Genomic DNA, 25,011 nt, shown 5'->3' with positions numbered 1-25,011 from the left:
CAGCTTTCCAGTATTTGAAAGGAGCATATAAATAGGAGGGGAATGACTGTTTACAAGGGTGGATAGTGATAGGACAAGAGGGAAAAGTCTTAAACTAAGACAGGGGAGGTTTAGGTTAGATATGAGGAAGTTTTTCACCCAGATGATGGTGACGCACTGGAACAGGTTGCCCAAGGAGGCTGTGGATGCCCCATCCCTGCAGGCATTCAAGGCCAGGCTGGATGTGGCTCTGGGCAGCCTGGCCTGATGGCTGATGTCACTGCACATAACAGGGAGTTGAAACTGGGTGATCATTGTGGTCCTTTTCAACCCAGGCCATTCTGTGATTCCGTGATTCAATGAACATACTCCCTTTCACTTCTCAGTCTGAAATTCATATTCCCAGTTTGGATTTACAGGCCCACAGACAAAGGGGAGAAGCAGTGATGCAACCCCGTAATTATTATGTGTGTTACTCTTCACTTTTACAGCTTTCTTTGTTTTGCACCAGAAATGTTGCCACTTTGGTTTTCCTCAGGAATGTTTTTGCCATCAGTGGTTTATTCATGCATTAGAAATCAGTCTATCTCAGTATTTCACACCCCTCACTCCATTTAAGGAGTCCCCCAATTTCTTCAGCAGCTTTATTTACCTGGTATGTAAGAGATTTTGATCTCATTCAGTAGTTCCTTAGGGAAATTCTACTTTTCAGTCCTACTGTGTTGCTGGTGTGCTGTTCTCCAGCTTGGCAGGAGTTTTCCATCTATCTTAGCAGAAGTTAAGGAGAAGAAATTCTGCTGACAAGACTGAAACACACTCCTGTAGGACTACACTGTTGCTATACAAGGCACAGCAGTATGCAGCATTATTGCTTCTGAGATTTATTACCATGTATATTGCTACTCTCTTCATACTGCACATGTACTTCCTTTTCATTACCACTGTCCATATACATCATGAAAATAAACCAAACTTTGATAAGACCGGTGTTCTTATCAAGCTTTGTGAGACACTGAACCTATGATCAGGCTCTAACCACATCTTTCCTATCTACTATATTACTTAGTGCCACAGAATGGGGAAAAAAGTTGTTTGCTTAACAGTGTTTAAAATTGGTTTTTGATACTGAGTAGCTGTTTCATTCCTACAGGTAGAGGTTCCAGCCCTGAGTTGCTGCTGCTACTTTCTGGAGACTACTCGTGCTTTCCTCCTTCACCCTTAGCTACTACCTACTACCAAGCGTACCAGTTGTAAAGTAAATTCACTAAGAACCCACTTGAAATGTTAGGTGCTATTATTTTAATTGTGATCACATTTCTCCTTCTCATGCCATTTTTCTCTTAACAAGAAATACCGCACAACATTATGAAGTTCAGCATCTCAAGTGCGTGTTCTATACATAAAGGAAGTCCTTCTCACCAGTTGGGCTGGCTGGAACTCATTCCGCTTCCCCTTTCTCCAGCCTGCAAGGCTCATTTTGACATCTGTTCTTTTTTTACTTCATTGTATTTCTTGCTGCCAGACTTTACACTTACTCTGTTTTTAGATTCAATTTTTTTGCTGTATATCTACAGACAGAGACTCACAGAAATACCTTGCCTTTGGAAGATTTCTTTTTGACTCTTACAGCATGTGAGTGATCTGCCTTTACTAAGTATTTAAAAGCAAAACAACAAAAAAAGGCCCGAGTTTTACAGCCTGCTATCCCAAACAATTTGTCAATCAATAAATAATACCCCGTGAAGATTAATTTCAGGGCAAGGGAAATGCAGCACAGGAAAGCTTCTATTTACTGTGGCAAGGTGCAAATCAAGGCTTAAGCTGAACGCTAAATCATGCACAGAAATCTTCAGGCTGAAATCAAACTGCTCCTTTCAACCATAAATTCTCTTAAGAGCCACAGTTACAGTCTCAGAAGTTAGTCATATTTGTAAGTTCACTTAAACTGAAGGTCAGGTACTGCCCTGAGAGCTATATAATGCTCCGCTGCAGTACAGGATGGGTCTCCCCTTAGGCCTGACATTAGCAATAAGAACGGATCATCCCCTGTGAAAAGAGCACAGCAGCATTCAGGGCTGCAATGGGGAGCGTGGGCAACTGAGAGCAACTCCACTGACAGCACAGGTAGGAAAGGGCAGCTTGGCTCTTGTCCACTGGAGCTTGCTCCTCTCAAACCATCGCTGATGCTCTCAAAGGGATTCATTCAGGTAACCCGGGGCAGGCAGGATGGTAAAACTGTTCTTCAGCATTTCCATGTTAAGAGTCACCTCACACCCAGCCCAGCTAACTGCAAACTTACCTCATTCTCTGGTATAAAGGCACTTGGTCCTCTTGTTAGCGGTGGAGAGACTTGGACTCTTTTTTCCTGCAGAAGAGCCATATAATTCAATCAGTTTGAGGAATAACACATTAGCCCACTTTATCTTGCAAGATCAGATCTAAGGGCCTTGGCTTGGTTCTCTTCCCAAGGCCACCTGCATGTTCTACAGTCCAGTACACAAGCAAAGACATCTCCCCACATTGGATTTGCATCCCATGTGCTTTGCTCAAATGAACAGCATGAATTTTGTCCTTACCACCATGTGCACAAAGGCCACACTTGAGAAATTATAATCAAGAAGGCATTTGCAGAACCTAACCTATGGGTTTAGCAGAGTATATGCCTTGTTCTACCAAAAAGTGGCTTGAAAAGCCCAGTCACCCTCTACAGACACCATCAAGACCCAGGTAAAGACTCCTTCCAAAAAGAAAGGCAAAAAGACTATGTAGTTCAGCTGCCAAGACCAGAAAAGAACAAAACATGCCATACACCTCTTGGTGTGCTAACTACAGCTAGAAGAACCAGAGCCTAACAATTATTACATGTTCTCTGATGGTAGGCAGAGAGTAACAACAGCAAGAGGACTTCTTGTTTATTAACGTATAAGTAATGGAGCTGTGACTTTCAGTCTACTGCCACTGACAAAGAGAAGGTGAGAAGGGACCTGACAGCTGTATCCCATGTAACTGGAAACTATGGTGGTGCATTTCTTCAGGTCGCTAATGACACTGCAGCAGAAGTCACTTTTAGTAAGTTACCCACCAACAGCAGTATCAGATTTGCATGTCAAATATTTCGTGTCCCCAGCATAAAACTTGAAGGTTTTCCATAACCTTTAAATACCTCAGTGACTCTACCAGGCAGGATTATGTATAGTGGGCCACATACACAAAGAACAGTGTGGGTCTGAGAGTGCCACTGATGTACACACAGGAAAATGAAGACACTAAGAATGTGTAACTGTTCTGTGTCTTCAAAACATCCTGTCCCTTTTAAATTAGAATATTAAAAAAGAAACAAACACAAAAAAAACCATGCAAAAATCAGCAGTGATTATTCAGGAAAGATGTTCCAAAACAAACTCTCTCCTGACAATTAAATTTGTTACTCTGGAGTAATTAGCTGTTAAATGACGAAGAATGCAGTCATGCATGCTTTCACTCCTTTTCTGAACTGAGTTGAATCCACTGCGTGAAAACAAGTAGTCAGGAGACAACTCACTGTGACCATTGCCTGCTGTCACAGCCTCACGGTGTTGTAAAATACCCTTTCAAATAAGAAACGTTTTCCAAGATTACTATTAATGATGTACATCACTGGTTTTAGGAAGGTTTTTCGGACATCAAGTCTTTGAAAGCCTTCATTTTGCATCAAATACCTCAGTTTGTGTGAGGAAGGTGACTTGATGGCCCTTGGCCAAAGCACAGGTTGAAAGCAGAGCTGAATCACTGCTTTTCCAGTGTGCCCTCTGAGCTACAGCCCACTTTCCAGACTGCCCAGCGGGTCATCTAGGCCAGAATGGTGCAAAAAAGAACACTATTATCCTACTTTTAAGAGGCTGTGACCTCCATTACCTACTTTCCCCATTCAACATGGCTACCTTGACGTTTTAGACAAGCTGCTTCTAGTGGTGTGGACTATTCCCTTCCAACAACAGAAAATACTATGGAATTAATAATAACACGGGAAGTTTGCAAGCATTAAGTAAGATAATACTGGCTTTGTTGAACCGTAGATGAAAAACACTGCTCCTGGACAATCTGTATATGGAGTAGGGATTTAAGACCTACCTGAGCGCTCAAACATGAAAATCTACATATGGGAATTAGCAAGCAGTGGTTCAGATATATGGTCCTTCAAGGTGAGACATTCTTGCAAAGCTTTTTTTTTCCCCAAGAAAAGCTGATTCAATTTCCTGCTCAACTCATCCTTGCAGGTTATGCTGGCTGTTGCATAGTAAGACAAGTGGGGTCCCAAATATCTTATTTGAAATTGGATTCTTATGCTAAATGAACTAAGGAGCAGGTTGCTCAGCAACTAAGATACCATATGCACATCCATGAGCCATTTTCTGCTTTGTGTTCCTCCATCAACACATTGTTGGGAGTATGAATAAGTGATCTTAAAAGGTTTGTAACCAACATCATTTACATTAAAATTAAAAGAATCTTTTTGGAAGTGTTGATTAGGAGAGATAATGAAGAGCTTCAAAGATGAGAAAAGAGAACCAGGCCAGGGAAGGTTGCTGGCAGCCCTGAGTGGTTTTTATCCATGACTTGCTTTCCATCCTTAAGCTGTACATGAGCTAACTGCGGCAACCCTCCTGTCTGAGCCTGAACTTTAAAGAAATTCAGCTTCTTCCTCTTTGCTATCACATGAGTCACCGTGTCCTGAGGCTGCAAAGAAATGACTTATTTTTAGCAAGCTGTAAAAGGAGGCTCATTTTATTTGAAACAGAAGAAAACGGAGCTGTTATCTGGCAGGGCTGATCAAACAGCTGGTTTAGAAAGCACTATTTTTTTTCTTAATACACATGAATGCGGAAAGCACAGGCGAGCAGAAAGCTGGTGCAGCGTTTGGGATGCATGGAAGCTCTGCACAGCAGCTGTGCATACAAGGTAACTCATGAGATGGGTTTTATTTCCGACTTCAAGCCATGCTTGTGCTGAGGTTATACTTCTCCAACTATCTCTTAGAATCTCCACTGGTGTTCAGCTAATCATTACCTATTTAATAAAACATGAACAATGAGCCCTCCCACCTCCTGTATAATACCCAGGCTGTCTAATGTAATGCTTCACGCCTGCTCTCCAGTGCCTCCAAAAGGGTAAACCCATACTGTCACTGCTGCCCATTGGTGCTCCCATATCCGTGTCATGCACGTGCCTCTGCTTGTAACTTAGAAGGAATAATACACTAAAAAATTCAACTACATTTGACAGCCAGGGAAGTTGTGCGACATGCTGGAATTTTAACTGCAGAATAAAGCTTTACTGCGTTTTTTTCTTTGTCAATTTGACATTATCCAGTCAAGAGCATTTCTCGTTTTCTCTCTGAGATCTTCAAGGATGGAGTAAAACATTTTCTCATTATTCCATCTCAATAGCTACTATTCAGAAGGCCGCTCTTTGAAAAGAAAAATAATTTAGTGGGTTATCTCCCAGTAATACTACAGCTGCATCTCCCAAGTACCAAGACTTGCTGCTCTGAAAAGTAATCATTTATGGCATTAACAAAATGCTTCAGCTCTTGGTCAGCACTTGCAGCCAACTCAATATGAGTTTTCTAATAGCTTCCTGGGCTCAATTTTTATTGATAGTCACTCAGTCTTGGATGCAACAGCATCATCCAGCCATAAGCTTCATCTATTCCTCCTTCTTGATAGCATTTTTGAATGTTTTCTTGTATCTCTTTCCTTATAACACACAGAAGCATCCAAGGAAATAACCTGAAGCCGAGTCCTTCATTAGGACACCTACACTGAGATGGCTCCATTTTAGCAAGGAGCCTCAACTCTTTTCCCAGCAGACAGCAAGAGCAAATGTGGCAGCACTAAAAAGCAGAACTAAGGGCCACTCAAGTGTCCTTGGGGTCTCCTTCCTGGCACACAACCACCATGAAAGAATGGGCTTCCCACAGGTCCATACCATACCCATTAGTCCCCGTGGATACTCTCAGGTATCTTAAACGGTACCCAATGCTTACACTGAGCATCGTGGTACTAGCTATGGGACACAGAGTGCAGTTCAATGCTGCTGCTGAGCCTGGCTGGCTGCACTGGGTGTTTGAGTACTGGAGGTATGAGTGGGGAACTGAGCTTAGGACTCCTTGTTTGGGGCTGAATACATTCGTTCAATCTCAGTCTTCATGCTGCAGAACTCTGCTTTTTGGATTCAGCTTTGTGTATACAAACACATTTTAGTTCACATGGCACAGGCAGCATTACTTGCTGCTTCTGGTTAAGACCTTACCTCCACACTGGATCCTACTGTCTCTTCCTGCTTACTGGATGTATTGAATACATTAATACTTCTCATGGATTTAGAGAGAATTAATGATACAGTCTTACTGACTGAAAGGAGAGACAGACACAGTTCACCTGTCTGAGATTCTAATCGACAAAGACAAAAAACAAACTTATACAAAGCTGTCATTTTGAAATTTACTGGCATTCACTGGTGCATCATGTTTTAAGAAATGAAATCTGTTTGTGGCATTTAACGTGTCAAAATCAGGAGCTCTACACTCCAGAAGGTATCTGCAAGTCATGTCAAACTCAATTGCAGCTCCAAAAATGTGGATGCACATTAGAAGCATAAACGTGCTGCTCTCTTTCTCAAAGCAATTTCTGTAAAGAGAAACAAGAACAGAAAACAAGCCAGAAGGCCTAAGAGAAAATGTGAAGAGGAATAATTTGAACACAAAAAACACACAACACCGCTTGCTGACTGTGTGGAACTCATCTTTAGGACTGACCCATTCCTAAAATGGGTTAAATTTAGGACTATGTCCAGAATTAATACAAGCGATATTCAGTGGAGGCAATGTCAAAAGGTTAGAGTCCACAAAGTAGAAGACTTGGCCTACAGTCATTTGTTAATGGCATTTCAAGTGGTTTTGCAACGCTTTCTTCCTCTTAACAGAATGTACAATTCCAAAAAGCAAGCTAAGCAATAAAGATGAAAATCTGCAGAGGAAGTCAAACTCTAAGAAATACATATATATATATATATATATATATATATTATACACACACACACACATATATATATATATTTCCCCATGGAACAGCATTTCAAAATACTTAAAGGCCACCCTTAGTGTTAAGAATTCAGTGTCTTTATGCCTCACAGCCGATGGAGTGGTGCAAGGAGCTGGGAAGGGAGCCAGTGCAGTACAATTGATGTGGAGGCTTTTGCTTTGCTAACAGGTTACAGCCCATTTGGATTTGGTACAAAAAAAGGAAGCCTATCCCAACTTCTCATCCCTGTACCAGCTATTGAGAACACCGTCCACACTAATTAGAAACCAAAGGGCAGCAATTTCTACCCAACCCAAGACGGATGGCCATGCGGCAGAAATTCAAGAGGAGTTGGTCAGTCTCTGAAAGATACCCAGTACGGTCAACCTATAGCAGAAAAACTCACAAGTGAACATGCAATTACTGGCAGAAAAATCTACATCCTTTTTTATAAGAAAGCCTACCTACATCTACTTCCTCTCTTAGTCCCACTTGTGCTGTAACACCACTTCTATGCTGGAGGTAGTTTCCAAGTTATTTACAGCTATTAACCAAAATGAATGTTCAACTGCAACTGGAATCTAACAGGCAATGACTCCAAGGCAAACATCAGAGTAACAAGTTTGCTGCAAAGCATTTATCTAAGAAGCCAAACTGAATATATCACGTAAAAGACATATCTATAACTTAATTATGATGTAACTATAGTGTAGAGCACACATCTACTTAAGAAAGTAGGGTTCCTGACCCAAAAAATGGAAAACCATCAATGAGAAGATTTCTTCAGGAGGCCAATAACCAAGCCTAAACATTCTTAACAGAGCCAGATTGTTCAGTTTACTCGCTGCTAGAGATTCACTTCCATCTATTTTAAGGCAAACCTGAAAATAAAAGTAATTATGCATGCTGCAGTCATTATCTGATACCAAAACTAACCAAACATTGGCATTCAAATCAATTTGCCAGCTGGATGCTGTTTGCAATCCAAAAAGAAAGCTGATGTCCAACTCGGGATGAACTGAACTTTGTCACAGCACGATCTGCTTTTCCTCTTGTAGGTCAACAGAAATCCATTGCTAAGAGGCAAGACTTGCACTGCTACCAAAGTGATCTACTGGTCAAATGCAGCCACCAAGCAGAAAAGAAAAAATATAAAGCAATAAAACTCCCCTCTAAGCAGTCCTTGAAGGAGCAGACGAGGCAGCCATGCCTCCTTCCCTCCCTGCACACCCAATACTGGAGGTTTGTATGCTCCCCAGAAAACACCCTCAGGACAGAAGATTATCTTGTGATGGTCAGGATGACTCAAAATCCCACCAGCTTGGCAGAAGAGCATGTTCTGTATCAGCAGCATCAGGCATCAAGGGCAAAAGTTACAGTGGAAAACATCAGCGGTTTATCTGGGATGGCCAACGGGTAGAACAAACGTTCGACAGAACATGAAGATAAGCGGCAGCTGCTTCAGCAGGCCTGAATTAATGCCTAAATTAACCACCGATAGATATCACATTATCTTCAGCATACAGTAATTGAACAGTTAAATACTGCAATTCATAAATGCACGCACAGTCATCGGGCGTGCTGCCAATCGGAGAGGCATAACTGGTGGACATTAAAAGAAGAGAGAAAGAAAGATGCCCAAGGTCATGTAAATCTGCTGCGTAACCCAGCCAGGACTGCTTCCTAAGAATGCTCTGCTTAATTCTTAATAGAAGTATTGTCTGGAACTGAATGGTATTCATCCATACCGTAAATCAATAACAGCATCCTTCTCCTGTGAAGTAAGAGGCTGACTTGTTTTAAACTGGATTTCAAACATGCTAAAATGTTTGAAAGATGATTAATATAAGGGCAGCAAACATCAAAATGCTCCAATGATGAATTTTAAAGAAAACCTTTAAGAGGTTTTGAGGTCCATGCCGGAACATCTTCAAACACTGCAGCACTTCAGCAGAGCTCATCATCAAGAAGGACTTTGAGGAAGGTGCACCTCACTGGGAGCTGCCATAAGAACAGACTGGAAGACCTGTTTAAGCAGAGGTTGGCACTGAGGCCGCATTCTGTCACCTCTTCTCTTTTGGCAATGCCATCATTTCATTACAGCAAAGGACAGAGAGACAAAGTTTAGGCAGTGAAGCCAAACAGCTTCAACAAAAGAGCACCATACTCGCTGTGAACAGACCTCGAGGTCCTATCTTTGCACTTTAATGGAAAAAATAACAACAATATCCTCCGATTAGCATCCCAATCTCTCTGCAGTTGCAGGGTGTGAACAAGCTGGGCTCTGACCTCTGCACTACCTCGCTGAAATTGCTTCCTCCCCAGCTTCAACCACTGGGTTGACAGATTATTTGAAGTAACAAGGCTGTGCTGGCTGATGCTCTTGTAAAGCAGCGTTCATTACCTGCAATGTATCACGGATCTCCATCTCAAGGAGGTGGTAAAACTGCAGAATCCAGCAATAAGCTCCTGGTGTGTCCCTGCCAAAACTCCCCCTTGGTGACTCTGTGTCCTTGCAGTACTTGCAGCAGGATAAAAAGGTATTCCAGAGAAAATAAACGGTGTCCCAGAATATGCTGCTGCAGAAAAACGCTTTCACTTACCAGGTACTATATAAAACTCAATCTATTCCGAGACAGAGGAAAGTCACACAGATGGCAGAAACATGGCTTTTCAAACTACCTTTTTTTTTCCCCACAAATTTTATGTGCAAAATGATCATATGAGTTATTTTAAATCTATGTGCAAGAACTACCTCAAGACTCAAGGAAAAACAAATCCTCTCATCCACACCATTACAAAGAGGGAGATGTGCTTAGCTAGGTTACCTTCCTGCCATCTTTCCATGTAGGAGTTCAGTAGCTTGGGTCTTGGAAAGAAACTGAAATGTTGTGCTTATTATTGTCAGATGCACATCAATATATTTGACTCAATGGCCTCCTAGCTGCCACAGTCCAAAGAGAACTGGGATTCAAAGCAATTCACAGATGAGAAGGCCAAATAACAGTAGCGAAACTCTTCAACCACAGCTAAGGCATGGAAATCCCTGCTGTAAGAGTCTGTGGAGCCCTAGAGTTTGTGTGGGTTCAGAAGCAAATCACCAGAGCTAACAGAAGAGAAATGAATGAAGCGGTATTAAACATTGTCAGAAGTGACATCCATTTAGACTTCCAAAAAAGTGAAGAAAAAACTGAAGAGTTAAAGCAGGAAGAAAATAGATATGTGCGATCTGTACCCACTGATAGGAGGTTTGTTCAGATTGATATGTACCTGGAAGAATACAAACAGACTTTGGCTATGCTACCTAACCATGAAGGCCTCCAGCTAAGTTGTTACCATCAGAATGCAGGCCAGCACAAAACAATTTTAACATACAAGGCTGACATAAATTTTGTAGTTTACAGGAAACAGAACTTGTGGCTATAGTTCCTTAAAATTCCACTGAGTGAAATGTTAACATGACCCACAGAATTTCATAAGTTAATCCACTGAAAAGCTTTTGTAACAATGAGAAACCCCCTCAGCACCAGTTTCTCAGTCCAATGCTCATTTACAATTGATGACTGTTGAGCATCTTTGTTAGAATTCAAATAACGTAAGAAACACTGATGCTGCTCTCCCAGCTCTGTCTGGAAAAGGATAGTCCCCGTGGATGCCCAACAGGAACAATGTCCTCCTGCTTTCAGGATTTCTGCCATTTCAATTTGGTCCATGACTCAAACAGAAAGAACATGCCAGATGAAATACAGAATCTCCCTGGCAGCAAGAACAGCATTTCTGTTCACTGGAACAGGCTGCCCAGGGAGGTGGTGGAGTCTCCTTCTCTGGAGATATTTAAGACCTGCCTGGACACCTACCTGTGCAACGTGGTGTAGGGAGCCTGCTTTGGCAGGGGGGTTGGACTCAATGATCTCTGGAGGTCCCTTCAACCCCTACAATTCTGTGATTCTGTGATTCTGTGTGATTCTGTGATTTCTGTCTCTTCCCAAAGCCCAAGCTACTGAAATCCTACAGGGAAAAGATGGCAGGAAGGTAACCTAACCAAGAGCAAGCACCTTGCTGTCTAACACAGGGGCTTTAGGGTTTTTTGATTAGTTGACTCCTACTTATTCTTCAGAAGGAGCTGTTACCTATACCAAGCACAGGCTTCATCACAGTAGCACAACTGGAAACCACCAACTTGCTGGAATGACTGTAACTACTTGCAGTAAAGCAGTTCCCAGTTTCTTCCTCTTTTTCCATCTTAAGCTAGGTCTTACCAGAGTGAGTCACTGCTGAGACACCATCTCCACAGCACGCTGACTTAACACAGCTGAGCTGAGCTGGTGGCAGTAACAACCTAAGCTATACAGCTTCTGTTTTCCTGCCAAAGCTTGAAAGAGATGCTGATTTTCAAAAACGAAGATTCATAATTGGTATAGAAAATGCAGCGTGCCTAAACATAAGCACGTGTCCCAGAACTGATGAGCTCTGCTGCTCTCTGTAGCCAACCAGATGGCAGAACTTCAGATTCACCTCCAACCTCAGAGCTGATGGGCTCCACCGTCTCCTCAGATTACTGCCTATACTTCCACTAAGAGGACTTTTGGCTGCATTTTAGTGATTTAATGACTGTAAAAAAACACCAGCACGTCCTGCAGAAATGATAAAGCCACTTATTCTGTGCCCTCTCATGTAGGGATGGAAGAGTGGTCAACACGTGTTGTCTACTGAGGTCTTCTATTCCGTTCCAGTCCACATGCCCTCTTTCTGTATGAAGTAACCAAACCAAAACCATAGCACTGGAGTAGGCCCAGCTCCTAAGAGGCTGGCAGCCTTTACTTGCACCCAGCTCACCTCTGTGTGGACAGAAATCAGACCATGCAGTGGGTATTCCAAGTTTTCTAAGAAATATGAAGTCATAGGCCTAGCTTCTAAACCAAGAACAATTAGTCATGTTGGATGGCTGGATGCTGCCTTTAAGTATTCATGAGGCACAGCTTAACCCAAAGGAGTGTCCCATATAAAAGAGCACTGCATAGTCAAACTGCTCTTGCTTGTACTGCAAGTTTCTGTTGGATAAATAGGTCAAGGAACTACAGCTTTATCTAAAATATCTTTTGCATAAGTCGCCTAAAGAACAGGGGCATGGAGGGAAACCCTCCTTCTGCCTCCATTCTCATTCTGCTTTTCAAAGCTGTGGGTGAGAAATTGCTCCAGCATGGCTGAAGACTGCTCTCTTTCCACCTGTCCCCCGCTCACATCTAACACATACATGGCTCCATCTCCTCTGAAGAACGAGAAGGCAGCCTGCAGGTTCCTTCACTCTTTAATAAAGCTGCAGTTGACCTTTACAACCAACACACCCTTTCTTCAAACTACCTGTGGAGCACCCACACCAAAGTCAGAATGCAAGTTTTAAATTGCTGGAGTAAGAGTTGCTTATCTTAGAACAGGCTCTACTTAAACGATCCCCCCTCATGTTACAGCCTTGCTCAGTCTTCCCCCAGTAAAATCATGTGGCAAAATTAAACTACTAATGTAACTGAACGGTTTGTTCGCGTTTTCTGATTATTATTGCAGTAAGGCAATGAGCGCTCAAAAGAATAATCAAATCCTGATGCTGATTTCCAAGGAGGGTCGAGGTTCACCCTGCTGGTTGGACACCCAGTGGGTATTTGCATGAAGGCAGTTGATTTCAAGACGCAAAACATACTGTAGTACTGCAACACTTCAAGGGTTCTTCCAACGTGGATGAGATCCAACTGGTGTCAGGTAGAATATTTAGACAGTGTGTGGGTGCTCCGTTTCATTAGAGGTCTAATCAAATTTCTAAATGCGAGAACAAATTACTCTTTCCACACCTCTAATCAGCAATGAAGGAGCTTTACTGAGAGGAACGTCAATCAACTCCGAGAGAATATTTTCTTTTAATTTTCTTTTTTCAGTTAATAGAGATAATTACATTAAAACAGATTTAATACCATCTGGCCAAGACACCTCCAGAAATATTCAGTCAATAATATAGCTACGTTTCCTTTGCCACATGCTAAAGCAGGAGATATTAAACATATTTACAAGCACATGCTATTGAATTAGCTTCACTGCTGTTAAGGTAGCATCTTACTTAATAATTTTAACTGCACAATTCATATAGAAGAGAGAACATATGCTGGCTTTCAATTGTTTTGTCAGTATCAGCAAAAGCAAATCCAGTACAGTAATAAAGCAGAGCTCTAAGAACAATTTACACCAAGACAGAGCGCTTCATACCATCAGCATAACTCTGACTTTGGTTCTGTGGAGTAGCTCAGCAGTGTAAACTCCTGAATTCCCAAGCTACCTATCCCCGAGTCACACTTAATGTTCATCTGCATGTGGAAATGTTATTTATTCCCTTCTAAGAACTTATAGTAACATCTTTATTCCCTTCTAAGAAAGAATCTTCTAGAAGTATCCCTTAACTGAAAGAATGTAGAGTCCTCTCTGGTTCCATGTCAAAATTGAGTTCTAATTCAATACTCTGCGAAACAGATGCAAACTGTGTATTTTGATTGTGAAGTGCAGTAACTGAGATACATTAAATGTATTTACGAGTTCATTACTAGCTCCAAATAGGTGAAAATTTGGGTTCACAGTAATCTTCCGAATGTCTTCAGTGCTTTAAGAGGGTTCAGAAACCTATGGATCCACATAATCCTTAAGAATGTGGTCTCTCCTGGCTTTCATATGTGTTAACCTAACACTTGATATGTTGGAAGACTTAAAACACAGCTCTAAGGGTGGTCCATGCATTAACCACACAATATGGAGCAAGTCCGTGGGGAACTCACTTGTGTGATGCAGGCTTATCCTCTCTGCTTCCAGCCTATTTATAAGACACAGAGCCAAGAATACTTCGTATTTCTCTAAAATTATTAGTTTTTTCCACACAGTGCCCAAGGAAAGGAACTGCATGCAGCCTTGAGTCACTACTTAGCTGCTGTATGAAAACTAGGTGCTTACCTTGAGAGAAATACAGGAGTCATTAACAAGAAAGAAAACAGATGTTTAATCAGGAAGTCGTATCTACTTTATCTAATTCAGGTAACCAGGGACATTTGGAAAGATGTAAGATGCTTTTCCAGAATGAGTGCACCAATTTCCATCTCCAACCCTGACTGCCATTACTTACACTCTGCTTAGCCCTCCCTGACTTGCATATGGTTAAGACCACAGTTGTCACAAACACAACACCCTAGCAGAAAAAACCCTATGCTTCTGATCACCTAACTCTCAACTTAAATACGATGCAAAAATGAAGATGTTTAAATGAGTCAACGACTGATAACAGTCTATACCAAGAGCAAAGCAATTCATTTCCCAGCATCCTAAATACCCAACATTAACTCTCACCTACACTGGTATTTTGTCCCAGCCAATAGTTACCCAATGTCTGATATGCAAGAAGTATCCTATAATAAAATCCAGAAACCAGTGGTTAAGAGAGACACTTGAAATTAATAGTTCTTGATCACAGTCTCCCTTATGATCAGTAACACCAGTTTGCCCAAGGTGTCAGAAAGAGAATCCCATACAATTTGTTGAAACACCACTAATGCATTCAATGCACTGACTGATAAACAGGAAACAGAAAAGAACTGTTTGCCAAGAATATCCACACATCAACGATATTCTTATATTTTATATAATGTATGTACTATATAAAATATTTAGAACATATTTGAGTCATCTACATCACACTCCCTATAGCTTCTACTTAAAAGGCACAGACTACCAGGCTACAATGTTGAGAAAACAATAGGAAGGACCTCTGCATACAATCTGGAACACCTGCAAAGAACAGAGAAATTAAATAGCGTGAATTATTTCCATACAGACTTTTCCGAAGCTGATGATGTGCCATTTCTCATTAATGAAGGTCTCCCTCCTGACAATTTGAATCTCTTTTCTACTGGAAACATCACTCTTCCCCCCAATCTATCCTGACCCACTTAGGCAAAAGCCAATATTCAAGTCTGGCCAAGCAAACTGCAATCCATTCTTACTCTCCAGCCCTGGAAATGGAAATCTGATAATAAGATCTCCAAACAAACTCCCCTAGCTAAGCAAAACCAGAGAATTATGCCGCTATCTTCTCTCTCAAATCTTTCTAGCCAGAAAAAAATAGTCAAATAAAGAACCAAGCGAGTATCAACATCTCCCTTGCCAACATGAGAGGAAAAACCAAGGATGCTTAACAAGCCATCTCTCTCTCTTTGAGATTTTAAAACATCATCATTTAAAGACACATGAAATTTGAAGCACTAATTAAGTAATATGCATAAATTTAAAGCAAATGCTCACAGAATCCACATCTCCAAACCACAGCCTGCGATTTGGCTAACGTAAGGCACCACTCCTACCAGCAACAGTAAGTCTTAATAGAGGACAACCTCCACGCTTGGCCAACTTGCTCTCAACGCTAAACCTCAAGGTTTCCTTTGAAGACAATCCTCCACCCCACTCTCTTCCCCCTCCTGCCTCCATCAGTTCCCTGTAATTCAGGGAATACATTTCCTTTCTTTTTCACTTTTTCAAATAAAAGTGACTGTTCTACATGAGCGCAGTTCATACAAGTCTTGTCACTGGTTTTGTGGTGACAAGATATCAGCAGACATGCTAAAGAAGCAGCACTGCTCTCCAATTCCAGACACCAAAGCCAATGATTAACAAAGACAGTCAAGAGAAACAATTATTTTTAAGGGTCAGATTCTAAAAAGATAGAAATTACTATAAGAATTGTGAGAATGGAAGACAGAAATCAATCATCACTGGACTTTCAGATGCCTATGTTCTGAAGGGATGAATCTTGGTAAGTAAAGGGTTTGTTTATTCTTTTTTAAGCCACTCCTTCCAGGAAAACAGGACCAAATGATGAGGGTGAAGGTCTTGCTAATTGCCTCAAGAGCCTGGTTTTTACATTTTGAACCCACACAGACCACGTTCCCCATCTCTGCCCATAGTCGTTCAGGTGGGCTCAGCACTGGAGTGACCTGAACTGGTTACTCCCCAGCTCTACTCCAAGGGACTGAAGACCAAGCACACATCATGTCACAGATAACACAGTCACTACAACCAAATTCAATAAAGAGTTTGCTCTTGCCAAAGACTGCAAATTATTGTGAGAACTTCTTTAGAAAGAAGCCCACCATAGGCCTAAAGCTGCCTACATGGCAACCATGAGTTAAGATTACTACAGTGTGACCAAGAGCAGCCTAAAACTACAGCGGACGTTGTTCAGATTTACAAAGTAAGATGCTCTGTCAAGCATCACGGTCAGTTATCCAACACCAACCACACACAGTACCTAAGTAATGAACCACAGAACGTGAAGATGCTGCATCATGGGAAACCAGAGGTGTTTTTCAAGCAAAGGCAAAGCAGCTTCAGTTCTGTTCAGAAGACACTGAACCAGACTGGCTTTCCTTAAAATAGTTGAGACGTCCTTGAGAGGCCTTCTTATTTCTACAGAACAGATGACAGCACCTCCATGCACCTCCTTGACTCATGGTGACATGCATTTTCACTTACCTGAGCTTCTGAGACCTGACATCAGACTATTTTTGTTCATTTTGGGGCTATTTTCTTATTCACCCACGTGAAACAATAATGTGAATGAAAGTCTCCCTCTTCTTTCTTTTTTTTCTTGACGTGACCTCAACTCGCTGAGTCTAGGCCAGCGCTATTGTTAGCACTACAGCATTTAATGACGTTCACAGCACCTTCTATCTTAAAAGCAGGTGTATTTTTGACAGTCTAGACCTAGAACAAACTCTTCCAGAGCCTCACAGCCCTGGACACTGAATTTTCCATCCTAAATGTATTTATGACCATCCCACGCCAGCTCTAAGTGCTCTGCTGCTCAAGGTCTTCCAGCTTGCAGTGAAACACTCTGCTCTTTCCCAGATGGACAGTAGTTACTACTTCCAGCTCTTGTGTATCTGAGAAATGGTCACACTTCCATCAACTGTTAAACCAGATTAGAATTGAAAGCGACCTACTGAAAGGCCAACATCAGGCACCTATCACTGCAGCCCACCATCATCCCCAGCCCCACCACCCCTCTGCTCACTATAGAAGAGAAAAGCAGACACAATGGGTCAGACCACAGGTCTGCAGTGCCCACAGTGCTGGCAAAGCTGATGGGCAGCAGCCAGCAAAGCTTACAGCATCACTCTGTAGAGTTACCACATACTATTGACAAGTCTTCTTCCATTTTTTGGTCACAAATTCACCCCAATGCTTTTCAAACCTATTTAAACTTTCTGCTGTTGAGAACAACATCCAACTCCAGCTGTCTTGCTGGCAAAGCCAGAAATTCGGCCTGTGATGTTACTTCAGATGTTTAATGAATGAGATCTAGTTTCAGTCAATCTGCAGCTCTCAGAAGAGGACACTACAGCAGATCTCACCAGCAGAAGGCTACGATTTAAGTCTAGTGTGACCTACTTTGGCGGTATCACATGCATTTTTCATTTATCTGTATGCTTTTCCTTCTACATCACTTCTAGTAACTTGCCTATTGCTGAGAGTTGTGTTGAAGGAGACTGGCATGGGGGATGCAGGGCATGGAAAATTCCATCCCTCACATTCAGTGCTATTTTCCTCCCAGACGATCACCCACATTTGGCAGGTTTGTGAAAAAAAATGGGAACAGATTTGGGATTTGAGAGCTCTCCCAGGACACCAGGAGGGAGATGGGCTCAGGCCGACTAAGCAGGCCTCCCCCCCGCTGCCCAGCACTGCCCTCCATCTCCCTCACTGCCACCTGGCACAAAACAAGTATTTAAACCTGGGACCACTCTTAATTCATCTTCTTTTCAACCTGTACTTACACACACAAAGATCCTTTTGCTATCTATGTGTTGCCACCAATTGGTGAATTCTCCCTGTTCTCACATTTCCTGATGTGTTGGGGTTTTTCCACCCCCTGAAGACTCTCTGCTTACTGCACAAAGCCTTCCCGAGGCAGTTATTTGTCCAAAAGATTACTGAGCCCCTCTTGTGTGCACCCTTGTGGCTTAGAACAAGCTGCAGCCCTTGCCTGCTCCCTTACCAAACACAGCTGAGGACTTTCCATGTCCAGATCTAATGACCACATGGGTCACAGTGACAGCAATAGCTCTCAGCCACCTCTACAAAACGCTTGGCTCCAGCACCCCCATACCACTTTATGTGCTTATGTGCTTCCCCATATACCAAAAACACCACATTTTAGTTAAAAAGCCTGCTCGCCACGTTCACAAATGACAACTGTCCACCTAGTTTTGCTCTATTTAAGCTGAATCACAGCATTAGCCTTGACTGCCTTTCCAACAAGCTCACTCAGTCTAGAACAGCCTCACCTATCACCGACTGCCTCCAGATAAAGGCCTGAGACTGAGGAGGGCAGAAGAGACTCAGCACATTTTAAGGCCAATCATCCTTCCAGCATATTATCACATGAGCTTTAAAAAAAATAAATAAATAAAAAACACCATCAAAAGAACAGATGAGGCAGCACTTATCTGAAGATTATTACTCTGAGTCTCGGGTCAAATCTGCATCTCACTTCCACTAAGCCCTGTTGTTTTCTCCCTGCTTGCTACTTGTAGGCTTGCCAACTAAGTGCAAAAGGTTAAAATTTACAGTGATTTTACTATACCAGCTTCTAAATGATTACAGATGAAGTCAGCAGCTTTCTGCTCCTATGTTTACTGCCCTGCCTAAAAAAAACAGATGCAAGCATGTCCTGGTGCAACCAATGCAGGCCCAACACGTATCTCAAGGAACAGGCTGGGTTTCGTGGGCCTTCTCTTTTCTTTCCCCAGTTTTGCTGCAGTTTATGCGACTGCGAACAAACTAGGGCAGGTTCCTAAGCTTTGCCATACAGTCACTACCACAGAACCATAGAATGGCTGAGGCTGGAGGGGATCTTAAAGACCATCCAACCCCAACCCCCTGCCATGGGCAGGTTGTCCCCCATCAGCTCAGGCTGCCCAGGGCCCATCCAACCTGGCCTTGAGCACCTCCAGGGATGGGGCACCACAGCTCTATGGGCAGCTGTGCCAGAGCCTCACTTCTCTCTAAGCAAAGGATTTTCTCCTAACATCCAAACTAAATCTCCCCTCTTTCAGTTTAACACCATTCCCTCTCATCCTATCACTGTTATCCTCCCTAATTACTGAAAAACACCTCATCTGGGAAAGTTTCCTGTTACCTGGACCACAAATCCTACTCCTACCTTCCCCCCCAGTATCAAAGCAACACACAAAACAAGCCCTACCCAGCACTGCGTTAAGTTGCAGCTTCAGAAAACCAACAGCAACTTAATCATTTCAATTTCATTTCAGACATGCCGGAGCTGCCAAGCACCACTTTTATTTGTCAACAAAACGTTTTGATGATCTGGCAGAACGCAGCACACTCCCTCCCTGCTTTCTCCACTGTATTTGGCACTGCTTATGGCAGATCTGGAGCCGTTTGGGGCTTAAAACCCCACAAGACTCCTCTCTTTGGGTCACTGCAGCCCCAAAAGGCAGCACTGCAGCCCAAGGGGAGGTGGGGGGGTTCGACCCTGCCAGGAAACAGTTAAGCTGCCGATGTGCAGCTCTGATCCATCGCATTTCTTGCAGGCTGAGCTCAGAGCCCAGCACCGAGTATCAGCCGTAACATGATCCAAGAGTTTATGGAAAAAATAACCGCGCATACCAAGCACGCACATTTAATAAGATTTTTTTTTTTCCCCCCTCTTTCCATTCAAACAGCTTAGAAACACCATTTCTGAGATCTAATTCACCCTCCGACCGGGCTGTAACATCCCTCCTCCCCCCAGCCCTTAAAAACACACCTCCTGTCCTCCAAAAACCAAACCCTTCAATAAAGAAAAGGAGCTCGTACTGCAGGGAAGAGAGGCTGGAAAAACAACTTTGATTGGCACTTAGCCTGAGCAACAGAGGAAGAAAAACAGATTTCGGACAAAGAGCGCAAATATTTGAGCTCTCAGACTTGGGAGACTCTCACGGCGTTTCGGATGGATGAATCCGGAGTGGATTGAATCGGAGTCGCTCCGTGTTTCGAGTCGGTTTCTTTTGCACAGCTCAGCGCTTTTAATTCATTGGCGCACCTCGACGGGGCGGCGGGGGGTCGGAGGAGCTGCTCGGAACGGGGGCTGCGCTCACACCTTTTCGGGTGGGTGATTTCATATGGGTTTTTAAAGCTTTGATTCCCGGAGATCTGCGAGCTGCTTTGGATGAACCCCATAAGGTTTGTAGGCAGCCCAAGGAGCCCAGGGAGGCACCACCAGCCCCCACCCACGGTTCTGTGCCCCCCACAGCCCCGCTCCGACCCCCCGACCCTTCTCCATCGAACACCCCCCGCTTCCCCTCCTCCCTCAGGGCCGTGCCCCCCGCTACCTGTCTCGGCACCTTCCTGCAATTGCCGCACACCCTGTACTGCCCGGCGGCGGACGCAGCGCTGCCGCCACCGCCAATAGAACCGGCTCCGATCCTGTTCATGCTGCCGGGGCCGTGTTGATGCTGGTACCGACACCGGGCTCCGCTCCGCTCCGCTCAGCAGCCCGCCCCGCCGGCCGCCCCCATCCTCCAGCCGCGGCCCCAGCTCCCCGCTCCGGGCCGCTGCCCCCCGAGCTCACACCCCTCAGCTCTCCGCCAATCAGCGCCTCCCGCCCCGCCCATCTCTTCAACGAGCGGCCAATCACAGGAGTCACACGCCGGTGACCAATGGGAAGAGCTTTCTCCGGCTCCCATCTCCGGGCAAGATGAGAAAAGGGGCGGGGCCAGCGCGGCGGGGAGGCGGGAACGGCCGCGTCTCTGGGCAGGATTGGGCGGAGGGGAGGGGTCAGCGCGCCGGCGCGTGTCCGCCGCTGGCCAATCGGGTGCTTATGCAAATGAAGCGCGGGAAGCCACGCCCACAAGGCTGTGAGGGAGCGGCGGTGGAGGCAGAGTGGGGGTGAGTGGGGATGTGGTACCGACCCGGCTGTGGTACCGGCCCCGTTGTGGTACCGGGCCGGCTGTGGTACCGGCCCCGCTGTGGTACCGGTCCCGTTGTGGTACCGGCCCCGCTGTGATACCGGCCCGGCTGTGATACCGGCCCCGCTGTGGTTCCGGGCCGGCTGTGGTTCCGGGCCGGCTGTGGTTCCGGGCCGGCTGTGGTACCGGCCCGCTGTGGTACCGGTCCCGTTGTGGTACCGGCCCGCCTGTGGTACCGGCTCTGCTGTGGTACCGGCCCCGCTGTGGTACCGGCCCCGCTGTGGTACCGGCCCCGCTGTGGTACCGGCCCCGCTGTGGTACCGGGCCGGCTGTGGTACCGGCCCTGTTGTGGCACCGGGCCCACTGTGGTACCGGCCCCGTTGTGGTACCGGCCCCGTTGTGGTACCGGGCCGGCTGTGGTACCAGGCCGGCTGTGGTACCGGCCCCGTTGTGGTATCGGCCCCGTTGTGGTATCGGCCCCACTGTGGTACCGGCCTGCTCTGCGATCTGCGGTGGGCAGCCTAAAAGGTACAAGGATGGAGGGCTGGGAGCTGGATGGCGGTGTGGAGGCCTGAGGTGAGGTGTGTGAAACACTGCGCCTTATGTAATTCTGATGGTGAAAGGTTACGGTAAGAAGGGATTTGATTTAGTCGTGGAAACTGAATATTAGGGCTCCCCATGTCTCTAAGAAGACTTAAGGTGTTGCATACAGCACTCCTGTCGAAGGAATTGAAAATAGCCTGCTGGAGAGCTGCGATCTGCTTGCAGCCATTATCATTTAGGCAACTGGCTGGGCTAAAAAATTAATTTAGTGATTTACATCTCTTAGGGAGATTAATTGAACCCAGCCCTGGTTGTCTACAAGAACTACTGAGAAGTTTCCCAGCAAACTTCTGGACCCAAAGTAAAATCACAGCCTCCACCACCTCGCCCCTTCCAGCAGCTTCTCGAGGAATATCTAAGTCATACAAAGCTATTAGCAGCACTGAGGACTGCAGCTCACCAGTCATTTCAATGAGGAAAGCACTCAGACACAGCAACAGGCAACAGAACGCAGCACTCACAGAGAAACAAACGTAAGAGGTTTGTATTCCCCAAGCAGTATGATAGAAATGGCATCCTAATGTGAGAAAACACTGCCTGCTGGAGTGCAGATAGTTGCTGTGCCATGTTTGCGTCCCACATGCTGCAGCATGGTGCTATTAGCACTGAAGAGACATCGGGAAGCCAGACAAGTTAGTTTCCATCAGCTAATCTGAACAGGTTCATTTCCATCAGCTAATCTGAATGTAATGCTAAAATGTAAGTAAACAACATGAATGATGTAAACAGCTTTTTATTTGTTGCTGAGGCCTATGATATAATCTGAAATGAGAAGCTTTGCAACAAGCAGTAGAGGATCAGGGTTGTTATAGCCACGAGCAGCAGCTGATTCTTTAGCACAAGATCCATTGGAGTCACTTGGTATCGAAGGGCTGCTTCAGAACTGAAACGTGTCGGTAAGGACAGGAGCAGGAAGTTTGAAACACAAGATGATGGTTTTGACTGAGTTAATATTTAAGACTGATACTGGCAGATACTCAGATTTTTACCTGACAGTAACAAGAACCCATGACTGGACATCCTCAGAAACATGGTTGTGTCCTGTTCTTCTCCACAATTATTTCCACTCAGAGTGACCACTTCAGACCTTTAGCGAAGCCCGTTAAAAACAGGAACATTTTCCATTAGCCAAGTGAGTGTGAAAGTAAAGCTGACGTGTAAGGCAACTCACAACTGGAGAAATCTGATATCTAGTCTCTGTTCTGCCACAAACTTCTCTGAGAGGAGGCGGGTCCGACTTGCCCAGATGTCTGAAGTACTCCGTGAACTACCTCCTTTAAACTATAAGCACTTAAGTACCTTTGTGGCTCCCAGACTTGCCATTCAGTTCTTTAGTGCCTGAGAACTCACAAGAGAAACATACACTTTGTGTTTCGTTGTTTCTGGAAACAATACAGCAAATAGAAGTTGACTAACATACTTTCTCTTTTTAAAATCAGTTTTGATGCCTAATGGAAGTGGAAAGAAGTACCTAACTGGGCCAGATGCAGTGCATATTCAGTATCGGTATTAAATAATTTATTGACTACAGACAATTTAAAAGAGAATGTCAAGATACCTGAGGTCATTGTCTAGATACAGTATTTTGAAATGAATTGTTAGGATCCCCATAGCACCCATCATCTAAAATGCTATATTTGTGCTTAACTTATGCCATCTGCAAGGCCCTGATGCCTGACGTGTGCATTGTGTGACTGAATTTAAGCCCTTGGCTCGTTCCCTTTCAAGTTAAACAAATGTGTGACTTCTGCAGAATAAAAGTCTTTGCACAAGCAGTCTTCTTTGTGAACACAGCCGCACTCCTGGAAGTTCTCCTCCTAAATGTATTCCTCAAGAGAAATATTACAGAAAGCATCTGGTGCTCCCTTCACAATTACCCATCAGCTTTTATGACCCGACTGTACCTTAGTTGTTGTCTACTGCTGTGTGTTTCTTTCAGTTTCTGTCCAGTTACTGAATGGTAAAGGAAAGTAGAATCCTGATATTAGGAGGTATTTTAGTTACCAGCAGCCTGGCACCTTGACCTGCCCAGAAATCTTAAGAAGGTGGTGAATTCTATAAACACAACCAGTCTACTCTGCTGAAGTCACCCAAAGGGAAAGGGGGAGAATGTTTTTCTCAATGGCATGCACCATACTGGCTTGAGATCATCGCACTCTTCCAGACAGGTCAATGACCTGCCAAGATGGATTTGCTTAAGTCGTTACTGGTTTAAGCAGAATTTTATCATCAATGATTGAAACTTTTGTGAAGTTTTACAACCAAAGAGTAATACTAAGAGAGGAACAGGCTTCCAAATGAAAGTAGGCTTTTCTCTGCCTTCTCAAGTATTCAGGTGCATTCTTGAGAGACAAAATTACAGCCAGGCATGGGTTGCTGTGCTCACCGTAAGACTAACTGGACGAGATGTGACAGCCAGAGTTCACCTAATGCTTTATTCATCCTTATTTGAGTTGGTTCAAACCAATAAGCTAAGAGATGTAGCCCATTGAAACACCAAGCTGTTTTTACCCCTGGTAATGAGCGCCTACACCATGGTGGGATACCAGCTTTTGAACTCACTTTGTGGCTGTGATATTTCTGCTTGGATTTTCCTAATGAGCAAGTTGAGAGCAGGACGGTGCATCTCCACTGCCTTCCAGAAAGCACTGTACCCAACAGCCGTCAGCTGAAAACCAGTCTATCCACACAAGCTAAGTCAGAAGTTGCTGTGTAGATGGACTGTGTCCTGGAAAAGTCCACCTGACCATGGTGCGCGTGCAGATACTATTGGAGTGCCCATTAGGTCCATATCTGTTCTTCCTGTGATACAAACCTACTATAGAAGGGCACAGTTCTTTCACTGTCCATACATAAATGCAAAAGCTTGATGCTTCCTGTAAAGGTCGGATTGAGAAGATCAGTGCTGTAAAATTGAACGAGTTATGCAGTGGATGTGTTTGCAATTCAAAGACCTCCGGCAGCTCAGAGAGAAAGAAAAGGAGGGGGCAGCTGCCATGCAGTAACGCAGACTGGACTGCTACAAGACTAGAGATTTCATAAGAAATTAAAAGATCCTCAAATTCTGTTCATTAAATAAAAAACAAATCAAACCAATACAAAAAAAACCCCTTCAGAAACAGAGAATGAGGATATGTGAGCACCTAACTAGAGGCTTACCCACTCTCCCCATCTGACTGCCACTTATAAAGCCCTGTGCAAGTGTCAGATGGGTGATTGACATGCTACATGTCTTTCATTTCTTTACTCTATGAATCATTCAGCAGAGCCATATGAAACATGGATAGATAGGAAAATTGATATGGTTTCTCAAAGGTCAGAAAAGCCAGCACGTTACCAGCATGTCAAACAAGTGGCAGTCCTGCATTCATTATCAC

At 44.1% G+C, this 25,011-nt stretch overlaps 1 protein-coding gene and 1 long non-coding RNA gene across 2 annotated transcripts in view; one reads left to right on the top strand and one right to left on the bottom strand.

Moving 5' to 3' along the window:
• The window catches only part of SESN3 (sestrin 3), a 37,247-nt gene extending 16,597 nt beyond the window's left edge, over positions 1–20,650 (bottom strand). The window contains exons 1-2 of the mRNA XM_015852291.3: positions 20,456–20,650; positions 2,279–2,344 (exon numbers count right to left, since the gene is read on the bottom strand). Of these exons, the coding sequence (XP_015707777.1) occupies positions 2,279–2,344; positions 20,456–20,557 (168 nt within the window). The 5' untranslated portion in view covers positions 20,558–20,650. The remainder of the gene's footprint in view (positions 1–2,278; positions 2,345–20,455) is intronic.
• A 277-nt stretch (positions 20,651–20,927) lies between these two features.
• Positions 20,928–24,741, top strand: LOC107308446 (uncharacterized). The gene is made up of 2 exons (XR_001552804.3): positions 20,928–21,011; positions 21,861–24,741. It is a non-coding gene; the product is annotated as an uncharacterized LOC107308446 (long non-coding RNA).
• Positions 24,742–25,011: the final 270 nt, after the last annotated feature.

The sequence above is a fragment of the Coturnix japonica genome, chromosome 1, assembly GCF_054131305.1.
Source record: "Coturnix japonica strain WE chromosome 1, WE-NBRP24, whole genome shotgun sequence".
Lineage (NCBI taxonomy): Eukaryota > Metazoa > Chordata > Aves > Galliformes > Phasianidae > Coturnix > Coturnix japonica.
Note: the sequence above shows the minus strand (reverse complement) of the source record. Positions and strands in the feature narration are given on the sequence as shown.